The 11,637-nt window shown below is 41.3% G+C and overlaps 1 protein-coding gene across 3 annotated transcripts; it reads right to left on the bottom strand.

Annotated features, from left to right (window-relative positions):
* Window positions 1-12: 12 nt before the first annotated feature.
* LOC105180743 (Multicopper oxidase 1) lies at window positions 13-8,430 on the bottom strand. 3 transcript variants are annotated; one of them, XM_025301821.1, is made up of 12 exons: window positions 7,582-8,430; window positions 6,132-6,202; window positions 5,564-5,853; window positions 4,455-4,665; window positions 3,833-4,110; window positions 3,539-3,662; window positions 3,035-3,255; window positions 2,704-2,890; window positions 2,250-2,465; window positions 1,709-1,927; window positions 1,154-1,300; window positions 13-584 (listed from the first exon to the last, which is right to left on the bottom strand). In XM_025301821.1, exons 2-12 carry the CDS (start codon window positions 6,187-6,189, stop codon window positions 571-573), a joined length of 1,965 nt encoding a protein of 654 aa, XP_025157606.1. In that variant the 5' UTR covers window positions 6,190-6,202; window positions 7,582-8,430; the 3' UTR covers window positions 13-570. The 3 variants fall into 3 exon arrangements, with proteins under 3 accessions (XP_025157606.1, XP_025157596.1, XP_011135308.1); XM_025301811.1 differs by having other exon boundaries at window positions 13-1,300; window positions 7,582-8,429; XM_011137006.3 differs by lacking the exon at window positions 7,582-8,430 and having other exon boundaries at window positions 13-1,300; window positions 6,132-6,647.
* Window positions 8,431-11,637: the final 3,207 nt, after the last annotated feature.

Raw genomic sequence — 11,637 nt, 5'->3', positions numbered from 1 at the left:
ATGATTCTTTTATTATAAAATACATTAGTTATTGTTTTTGCTCTTTTCACGGAGAACGCCTAACTAAACTTGTCACGCCGTTATTCCATTTAAATGTGCTGTTACACATCAGAAAATATACTTGTATCGATTATGAATTTTTATGTATACGGTGTGTTAAACTTATCACAATTATTCATCTGTGGATTCTTTAATTTGAAGTTGAGACGTTCACCAGACGTTGTGAGAGACACCTCGTATATTTGACGAGATACGTGTCATATACTCACATATTCAAATACATTCATGCATACGTACATTCATAAAAAAGAGAAAAACAGCACTGCATTTCGATGCATTTGCTCGACTGATAAAACAGTTACTATAATCCGTCGCAATCAATCGTTTGTTTATTATACAATGATTGCAATGTACTTTTCTATATATCCTATATCACAGTAATGTTGAGACATTTGATCATGCAACATCCATTCATTTCTTCGCATTCGACTCACATTGCAAGAGACACTCCCGTGGAATTTCAGTCGAACACTCCAATGAATATGTCAGTTCCGCGCATTTCGCATTCGTCTACGGCAACGTGTCTATAACAATTAAAAAGTTAACGAGATATCATAAATACCATAATACTTTGTGGCGTAAACATTGATGTAGAATCAATGCCATTGGTTTGTCATGTTTGTTAAATAAAATTAAATTCAAGAAAATTTTGTCTGATATTTCGAGGAATTAATAATCCCTAATCGAATAAAATCTTATATTTTTTTTTTTCAAATATTTAACAGCGTTTTCGAATCTTCTTGTTGATACCTAAACTTTTTGCGACTACAAATTTGGAAAAAAAGAAAAACACGACAAATCCTCCACACCAATTCGATATCTTGTAATTGAGCTATTTAGACCCTATGACGTGTGTTTCATAACGAGCGTAAACTAAACACGAAGCTGACGAGGCAAGCCAGCACGATCGGCAAGAGCGTAACACTCGGTCCAGTTGCTGAGGATGTTCCAGAATATATTTCCTTCATCAACTGCGGTAATAATTTTATCAGATGATCTATCGCTATCGCGATCTTGATGCTCGTCGGCGGCTCCTCCTTGGTCTTCGTTAGAACTATGTCGTTTAATACTTTGTTGGTTGAATCATTCGCACCGCTGTGATTGTCCGTTATACTCCAGTCGCTGCATTTCGGGAAGTTTGGAGGCACCGGTGGCATTTCCTCGTGCTCGCCCACCTTGAGGATTAACGACATCCCGATTTCCGCGTGAAACTCGATGTGACAATGGAACAGCCAATATCCTAGAAAATGTGTACGCGATTATTATTCACGTAGTGTTATTCTTCACTCCTCCTTGTTTTTCTTCTTTCTAATTACAGTTATGAAAATTACGCTTTATGAAAAATGACTCGACTCGGAGGAGTGATGACCGATTGGTTATGGTTCGATTGGTTATCTTTCGGTTCTCATTCGTCACTGTAATCTCGTTTTTGTTCTCAACAAGTCGTTTTTCAGATACATACGAAATATTTTTCAGAACTAAATATATTTTGCAAAATATGCAAATAATTCACGTATTTATAATTTATTAATATTTTCTATCTAAATATAAATATTTTGCGCACGTAACTTTTCGCATCGTCATATCTGTTTTTTTTTCTATTTTTTCCCTAAATAGTATGTTTGTATGTCTCTCTATGAATTCTCACCTGGATTATTAGCATGAAAACGCACAATGGTAAATCCACCATCAGGCACGGTAACTGTGTCTTTCAGAGGCGCTCGTTTAAGCTTCCTATTGATCAAGCCTTGCCTTTCCATTTCCTTCACTTCGGCGACAGTGATGTTGGTTCCAACTCTTTCCATGGCCACCACACGGAATAGATAACCGTGAAGGTGAAACGGGTGATTCGCGTCGAACGTGAAGCCTGCACAAACCAATAATCGTCGCGTTCGTTAGCGCCGATGTGAAGCAAAGCGTCGCTGCTGCGTAACGGTATTGTCCCGTCTGTGCGTGAGTCATCGAACATAACAAAATAGATCCCTATTCCGTTGCACCTTACGACATAAAGGAGACTTTTTGCGTGTTTCAACTTATTCCGCATAATGCGTTCAGCATTAAATTAATTAATGTCGGACAAATAATTATGGTAATTGAATAATTGCGAAACGCAATTTGTGTGTGATCACAGATGCGACGAAGAAAAATATTTGAGAGAAGCATATTTGTCAGCTATATGTAATATACACCTTCGTCAATCAGAACCAGTTCCACTACACTGTTCAGTTTGACTTGAAGTACATGAGTGCAAGCGCAGAAGTCTTCCTCGCATCCTTCGACGGTGCTGGAGTTGCAGAACTGATCCGGCTTAATGAGGTGTCTCTGAGACAGTAGCGGGAACGACGGTAACTTCATCGATATGTGATTTAACTGCGGCGTGAACAATCGCCGATTCCGTTCCTTCACTAAAAATCCATGATCAAGATAAATTATCGAACAATAATCAAATTCCGATTTATAAAATCTTCTCTATAAAAATATAACTACTTATATTTTATTCTCATAAAAAATATCATTAAGAATTAAATTATAGATTATTAATGCTTCAAGACTGGATAATTTTGACTTGGATTGGATTTGACAAATACGACGAGCTTCTTTGCAGAGAACTTTGCAGAAACTTAATAATAATTCGAGTTTCACCTTGGTAAAAACCGTACAAGTTCTTGCGATGAAAGATCGGATTATCCTTCCCGTAGAAATCGTACGATATATAGAACTGGTAATCTGGTTCTCTGCTAGTGGAAATGTCGTCAGGGTCCATTGCATTCAACATCGGCATACTGATGCTATTGTTCGACTCGGTTCCTTCGTTCAGAGCATTCACTTGCTGAAATTGGAGTAACATTAAAGAATTTCTCCTAATTATTTTTCTCTCTCTTCTTCGGAAACATCTTAAAGCTTTTTTGTATGGAACAGAAGACACCGAGTATCACGAGTAATATAATGCAGCACACTATTTCAGTATGCGTACCAATCCATAGGAATTATTTCGTACGCGATCGTACGAAACTTCGAGCTGCGGCTCCATGTTGGGCGCTCCTTCGTAGCGCAATATCGCGACTTGATACGCGCTCAAGAATCTCTGGTCGCAGTCCATCAGTCCGCGGAATCGCATCCAATAATTGTCCACCGGTTGATTCATCTCGACAATGAAGTCGAACCTTTCACCAGCGTAGCTCACCAGGGATTCGGCTTGATTCACGAAGAAGAAGTTAATACAATATCGCGCGAACCAACTGTATATTTCTTCCGATTTTCTTATCGGCTTGAGCTTGAATTGAAATTTTTCTCCCACTTCGGACCTCGATTTTTCAACGTTTCAAAAATTTATTGTCTACTTTAATACTGTCAGTTTGATTTCTTCTGATTTTGCTTAAATTACAGTCCATTGGAATTTGTAAATGTTAGGAAGTCTTAGCTGAAGTCGAAGATGAAAACGAAATTTTGATTTGCAAACTTTGATTTGAGACCTTACCTTGCACCGGTTCAATGTCACGTCCGTCCGAGCTGATCACGAGTAAGGTATGATTGTCGATGGAAACCTCTATGGGGCAGTTTAAGAACTCCGCGTTGATAAGCCTGAATCTGTACCGGGAGTTCTGCAAGCACAAGTCGCAAAATGTCGAATCCGCGAATTGATGAAAACTATAAAACAAAACATTTGAGCGACAAGCAAAAAATTGAGTAGAATCAAGCATGTGCTTTGGACTTTGTTCTTCACATTATTCGTTTCTTCGACCTTCTAGTCTCTTCTACAAATGAAACTTACTGCTTTCACATCAAACGTCGAGATGGGCATGTCGGCGAGTGTCTCGTTTTCGTTTCTCATGCGCGTGAAACGTCCGAGACCGTTGATCAGAAGATTTGGCGCTTTGTTGGTGCCGTTCGCGTGATGATGAGCCAGGAACATACTGTCGCCCAGCTCGTGAGCCCAATCGGTGACCACCAGAGTGTGATGATCAAAATCATAGAGATCCTTGTGCCAATCCATCGCAGGTGGAACGCGAACGATCAACGGCCCGAACACGCCATCACCTCTTTGAAATCCTGCCAGCCAGGAAATACAGGCGATGCATAACATAAATGACAAATTTGATGCGGCGAGCTCAGTGTATGCAGCGTCTCGATCTCTTGACGATTAATTATGGGTGCTTCCGAAATGTCCAGGGTTGGGTCGAGTTGAGTTAGTTCCACTATAGTATATGTAACGGATACTATAGTAAAACTAACTCAACTCGATCCAACTCTAGACATTTCAGAAGCACCTTATGTTATCAACGATTGAGCAACTGATGTTTATCTGTCGATGTCGATATCGAATATCGAACAGAGTGTATGGGTGTCATAATATCCAACGATAAAAAAAGATTAGAACTTCTGTTGGAACACACCCAAGTGAGAATGCCAGAAATGCGTGCCGCTTTCGGTGGCGACGTACTCATATCGGAAAGTCGACCCAGGTGGAATCGGGCACTGCGATACGTAGGGCACACCATCCATGTACGGCGTGGCGATGTGATGCTGACCATGCCAATGCATCGTGGTGCTACCAGAGTACAGCATATTGATCATATCAACTATTATCCTGTCACCTTGGCACACCTGTAATCAAGAATCAAATCCCTCAAACGATCCCGTCGATCAAAGTCGTCATCGGAGTCGCATCGGACCGACGTATTTACCATGCGAAATATTATCTTCTTAAGAACACGTGAATCATCATTAACACGACACGCAACAAATTAGCGGCTATTCAGTAATGGTATATATCCCCGGATTATTATCTCTCGTGTCGAGAATATTTTCAACGATTCAGCAACTGATGTTTATCTGATGTCGATATCGAATATCGAACAGAGTGTGTGTGTGTGTGTCATAATATCCAACGATAAAAAAAGATTAGAACTTCTGTTAGAACACACGCACCAAGTGAGAATGCCAAGTATCGAATAGTAATGACGGCATTTTACAATATAAATGGCGGTGGAAGTGAAAAACGAGCAAACGTGACGATCTTGGAAACAGAAACGCGAGCGATCGCGTGCTCATTAGACACTTGTGAGATACCGCAATGTCTATTAGCTGTGTCCGGATATAGATCTTTCGTGTGAATCCCGCAGCGATATCATAGAGTAATTGTGGTGTAAAACGGTGTAAAGTGATTATTGCGCTGTTCAGCGCGCAACAATGTGAGAGAATCAACGAACCGTAACTTTCCTACTTCACCAGCGGCAATTTTCAATAATCGAGAGAGATTCGTCGTTCCTTTGCTAAATTCCAACTTGTGAGAAATCATATTCGTTTCTAATCGTAGAAATTATGAACACTTCGATGAGCAATTTAGATGATGATATTTTCAACTTTATTCGATAGATACGACTGACCTTCCAACGTGTTAATAATCAATCGTGTTAACGATGAATAAAAGATCGACAATTAAATCCATATAATCGGGGACGGTCGATCACGCGGCTCACCGACAAGTCAAAATTGTCTCTACCTCGATCGGTGGGCCCGGTAACTGGCGATTTACGACCAAAACGGATCGTCGGATACCGTCTGCTGGGACGCAATGAGGCCGAAAGCAATCTGTGACGTTGAAGGGACAGTCGTAGCACGCCTTGCTCATGGTCTCGTAAGACTCCAGCTTAAAAGTGTAATAACAGTCCAGGGCTGGCTCGTCATTCCTGCACGTTCGTCTGCACGTGTGACGCATCCAGTCGACAGTGTCAGCGATCTGCGCGTCGATCGGTGTCAGTCCGAAATTATTGTGCGTCGTTATCACCGCTTCTATAAAATTGAGGAACGTTATATAAGAGCTTCCAATTTGAAGTTCGTGGTAGTCGAGAAGTGGACGCGCCAAGCCCCGAAGAATATTCGTAATCTCGAAATTTGAATCTCGAGTTGCGAGAGAGAAAAATGTCAAAGATCAAAAGTTTCCAGGACCTCTTCCTGGAATCACGGCGTGTTTTTTTTCGCGAACTGTGCACGCGTCCACCGCGATAGTTGAGTAAAATCAGCGTTCAAGAATTACTCGCGAGAAAAGCGAGAGCAGTATCACAACTCACCTGTACCGCTTTCGCGGGCAAACAGATAAGATAGAACCAGCAACACGTTCCAGATCATCGTCGTTCTCGATCTGCAATGAGAGAACGCGATCCACTAAATCATATACGAAGATCAGACGTACGCTTTAAACACATGTGTACATTTAGTTTATTATACAACGTCACGTTCCGCGGATCCGTCGAAGATAACGATGTTGCGAATACACACCGTGAAGGGAACTCGACTCAAAGACAACGATGAGCACGAATTGAAATATTCAAAAGATATTGTACGCACGTACGTGCGTATCTTTTTATACGATACGAAGGTAGCTTACGTAATACGCGTGTTTCACTGGAAGCCTTTCTCACGTTATTGCAGAGAGGATTTTGAAATCTTGCTTTTTGAAACGATGCTGCTAATTGCGAAAAACAACCGGAAGCGGCTAATATCTTCTTAACAATCCGAAAATATCGATAGCACTGAGTAGCCTGGTGTAAATTTCAAAAGAAGGAATCTTTCCGATAAAAGTCCAAATCCGACAAGAGATCAAATCAAATTTCTAATAAAATAAAATAAAATAAATTTCCAATAAAAATTTCTAAAAGAAGGCAGAACTAGTTTCTAAAAGACGTTCTATTTATTTTATGTCCCTTAAAAGCTTGCGCTATTATTAGAATAACGAATAATTTAACGAGCTATTTAACGAGTTGATGAAATGCGAGAAAAAGGATAAGAGCGTAATGAGTCGAAAATGACGCATATTGTAGAATATGTTAGGTACTGTAAGTCAGTGCTTATAACGAGCGTATGTATAAGAATTCAAAGCGAGAGAATCGTTCGACGACGCGTTCGCGCAACAACGTCCCGGAGAGAAAAGAACCCTCCTCACTCCCGATTTCTTAATCGCATTCTTAATCCTCGGTGATATTATATACATCGCTGCGACAATTCTCATTTTATTCGTATGAACGGCCGTTCGTAAAACCCGTTCGCAACTGGATGCACTCGACAGCACATGGAGTAATCGTGACGACGCCGCGATATGTCGCGATGTCGACATCCTCGTTTTACGACACGACGCGGTGTGTTATATACGACGCGTTGTATCGTGGTTTTTTTTACAAATTTAGCACGACGTGAATGACATACATGTACGCACGCGTCGACATGACACGAGGCGCAACTGCCATCCGCAATTGAGCTAATAATCGTACTTTTATTACGACAAAAAGAAAAGCATTAATTCGACATCGCACATTTATCACGCTCTTTCCTCAGCGAAATCGATTCAGAGATATCCAAACAACAATCGGCGATGCATCAACTGCGCGAAAGTAATGCGCATAATAAAACAGCAATAAATTGCTGTTGCAATTTCGTCGAATAACTTAATGTCGAGGCCGCAAATCCAAGTGCCGCAATTGCAAAGGAATGCGCACTCACCGTCCGTTACTCTCACGTCCTTACCAATTTTTCTCACAGGATATCGTCCGGATCTGCGAATAAGGATCGACAGAATGAGAATCTTCGAACTAATGCATAATCCACCGTCGCAATGTCGGTCGTCGGCGATGCGTCTCGGCGGGCGTTAAATTCTCCGTTTATGACTCGGGGTTTGGACGTCTCCTCTCGCGTGCTGGCCCGAAACTAAGTCTCTCTGATCACTTTCACCCTGAAGATTCCTCGTCTAATGTCCGCGATGCAGTGGCCGTGTAGCGGCAATGTATACCGAAGTACTGAAGAACCACCGTGCCGTCATTCGCCCCTCTCTGACCAGAGGAGTTCACTTAAGAACCGCCACTACGGCATAACGAATGACCGATGAGATGGGGGAATTCTACTTTTTTACCTTGTCTCACCTAGAGCACCAAATGAGATAGCCACGAAGATGACACATAGCACGTCGCGGCACCATCGTCCCTTCCGCCGCCGCCGCCGCTTTCCTCTTGCGTACATCCCGCAGTTTTTCCAGCGGAAATTCATATCGACGTGTTTTCCTCGCGGACCGATTTAGAACGAGCGAGATTCGCGAGCGGAAGAAGATGACAATAATGAGGATAAAGTAGCACCGGCGCGCTTTTCCGCGATTGTGACTTCATTTTTCACGGGGATCGGTCTCAAAATACACGTGGCGAAGAAAGACTCGATTTGACGTAAGCGATAGAGTCGAAGGAAAACACGCTATCTTTACCGTAATTGAACTGAACGTCCGACTAGGAGCGATAAGCAAATGTGGTGATATGCTCGCAAACAGTTGCGATATTACTTAATTTCGCACAGATAAAAAAGCCAAATGTAAAAACCGCTCAAACATACGCAATAAATATATGCAACAAAAAGTAATAAAAAGATAAAAAGAGGAAAAGATCTTGTTTTAAAAATGAGCGGAAAATTATTTACTTCATATGAGCGACAGATAAGTTAAATTCAATTAATTCGACTGTCACTTAAGAACTTGGCAAAGTATAGAGATTTCTCGATCTGCGGTGAAGTTATTACGCGATCGTATCCGATTGCTCGGAATTAACGTCTTCTTCTTCGAAAAGACGTGAAACTGACGACACTTTATTGCGCACATCGGAACAACGTATCTTGCCGATATTATCTACAACGGACATAAATCTCAACTTGCAAGTACAATTATAATTACTCGCGCTTCTCTGACTTCCTAAGATTCGCGCGTCATCGCGGATCCATTATGTAATGTCAGGATATTAATCGAATAACAATGTATGATCGTGCATCGCTGTGAATTCGTTCGAAAGACGAAACCGATCGAACGCACTTCGATACATATGTGAATACATTTTTGTATACTCGATGTTGGAAATACGCAACGCATCGCGTCTAAATCGTCAATTACAACATCAACCGGTTGTCTCACATCGTGAAAAGAACAAAGTTCGATCATCCATGTGTATAGCTCGCGACACGCACGCGTGCATGTGCGCCAAGGGATCTTCTCTTCACACGAGGAAAACATTCGTAATTTGGCCAAGATTAATCGTACTAAAATCAAAGCAGGAAAGCCGATAAATCAGACAGAAATGACGATGTCACGTAGTCGGCGAATTCAAATTTATATTGATTTTCTGGATCGAAAATCGATTTTACAACTCGTCTCTTCCTCCTCTTCTTTGAATCTGTTGTCCGTGGTAATCTCTCTCTCTCTCTCTCTCTCTCTCTTTCTCTCTCTCTCTCTCTCTCTCTCTCTCTCTCTCTCTCTCTCTTTCTCCTCGAACTTTAATTAGAGGTGTGATTTTCATTTAAGGATACAGGTAATGATAAAATATTCAATACAATTAACCGAGAGTGATATTTAATGACAGTGGCGTAACAAGAAAGGACAGATATTATTTTTAACTTTCATCTCAAATGTACTACTTAGCCGTTATCTTATCGCATTAATGACACAAATATACCTGCCGTGTTTGTCAGTACAATCAGCACCGGAAGAAACGTCTTTGAAACTGCATTTCGTCGATGTAAGATAAAAATGCGATGTGTTTCATCCATTTCAAACTAAATGTGTTGATTTTGACAAAAAGCATCGTGCTTTCTTGTTGACGTCAATTTTGGAGTTTGCATGCTACAAAGTTAACGTGTTTGTCAAAGACACGTCTCTTTCGCATACAATAGACGCAAACATATAACAGAAATAACATTGGTGAGATGATAATAATAATAAAAAAAAAGAAAAAATAATAATAATAATAATAAAGAGAATAATGCAATTCTCAAATAATGTAATTAACACTCTTTCCTAACATCTCACAAAACTGACTGAGTTGAAAGTCGAAATCGAAACAAAGTTACGCCGTTGTTCCCGTATATTTTACGCATAAATCAGATTAATATTTTTCTTCCTCTCACATATAATACGACAAAATCGACGAGACGAGCATCAATTCTTCATTATTTAGACAAGAATCCCGCATAACTGGTTCCAAGGGAATTCCCCGTGCTCTTCGGATCAATTTCAGAAACCGGTAGCCGCCGACACGCGTCAGCCGATGACGTTTGATCGTAATCGTTCTACATGGACTTCCTGGTTTCATGGAACCATGGCGCGCGAACACTTCATCTCTTCTTCCTAAAACCAGGTGCGTTAATATTAATCAATCGTGCCTTTCGTGCGTAAATCGTTTTGCATTCGTGTGATATTTGCCATTTCTTCGCGATTGTCGTAGTCTCTGCAATTCTTTGCAGAGCGATACCAGCGATAAAACCAAGGTCGCGACGACGCAACAGCGAACGTGTCGTCATTTTTTCATGAGTAGTCTCATAATTATCGTTGATTTCGTTAATAAGAAATGACGTGGAGTGGTTGCGCCTTGACTGCATCATGATGGTGCACTCGAGTTTTGGGAGAAAAAAAGGAATAAAAGAAAGAAGGGGAAATGTACGAGTGTGCGAAAAATACGCGTGCGAAAGAAGAACGGCAGAGAGACAACCCTTGAAATTGAATTCGTCAAGTCAGGTGAAAAGTAACGAGACCCGAGAGCGCTCGAACGTGCGCCTCAAGGCAAGATGTTCCCGTATATTACATAATTTAGAACGGATCGTGAAGGTCGTCGGGTGCGTAATGAACGTGTAAAGAATTACGAAAAATTGTACAGCATAGAGGGAACAATATACCCGTGCCATGAGAGGCAAAATTATCCGTATGGTAGGTACGAGCGCGCGGTCTTACGCAACGCGATTCTTCGCGATGGGCCATGGCCGCAAAACGTAGGGAGACACGAGAAACGAGACGTCGACACACCGCAGCTAACTTTCAAACTGACAGCGCGTGTTTTAGCGCAGAGACGAGACACCGAGCGCATTTGATAGTATAGTGATCAATGGGTGGGTGCGCGAATGGGTTCACGACACTCAACGGTTGAGCAACTGAATAATTCATTGAATATAAGTCAACGTTATTGGTCTGAATGTAAGGATCTAACAGTAAGGACCAATAGGACCAATCACTAACTTGCTGAACGCTGAACGCGATGAATGTCGCCTAGCTGTTAACTATAACCAGCGCATTGGTTGTAAATCCATCAAGTGTAAACTTACCCCTTGGCGATTTCTGAAGCTCATCTTCGCAAAGTATATCCATGGGTACTTCGCGCAGCACAACATTTAATCTCGCACAATTTTCCGAGCCTTTCTCACAACACTTTTTATTTAATTCACTTAATTCACTTAATTCACTTCATCGCATTCTCACAAAACTTAACCACGCACAAAGTGCGTCCTTACTTTGCTCGACCTTGACACTCCCGGCGATATTTTGCGCATAGGACTTTCTTTCGGAGAGCCGAAAGCGTACAGCGATTTGAACTGCTCCGAACTGCTGCTTTTACTAGACCTTCACTTTTCACGGCTATTTAACGTTATTCCCGACGAGATAATGACACAGACACAGACGCGAGATTCACTCTTGGCAATTCGAAATATATGCGCAAATATATACAAACAGCTCCTCGAATTTACACATTAAGCGTTGCAATCTGCTACATTGATATCGCGATGGCT

The sequence above is a fragment of the Harpegnathos saltator genome, unplaced genomic scaffold, assembly GCF_003227715.2.
Source record: "Harpegnathos saltator strain DR-91 unplaced genomic scaffold, Hsal_v8.6 scaffold114, whole genome shotgun sequence".
Lineage (NCBI taxonomy): Eukaryota > Metazoa > Arthropoda > Insecta > Hymenoptera > Formicidae > Harpegnathos > Harpegnathos saltator.
The sequence above is the reverse complement of the archived record's forward strand: the minus strand, read 5'-3'. Positions and strand labels throughout refer to the sequence as shown.

Bases quoted from the DNA above. Each gene is read 5' to 3' on its own strand.
- LOC105180743 (XM_025301811.1), bottom strand. From the start codon at position 6,189: ATGATCTGGAACGTGTTGCTGGTTCTATCTTATCTGTTTGCCCGCGAA. The intron at 3,256-3,538 runs GTAAGGTCTCAA...TCGTGAATCAAG, and splicing joins TGACATTGAACCGGTGCAAG to CCGAATCCCTGGTGAGCTAC. The intron at 1,928-2,249 runs GTGTATATTACA...TGGTTTGTGCAG, and splicing joins ACTGGTTCTGATTGACGAAG to GCTTCACGTTCGACGCGAAT.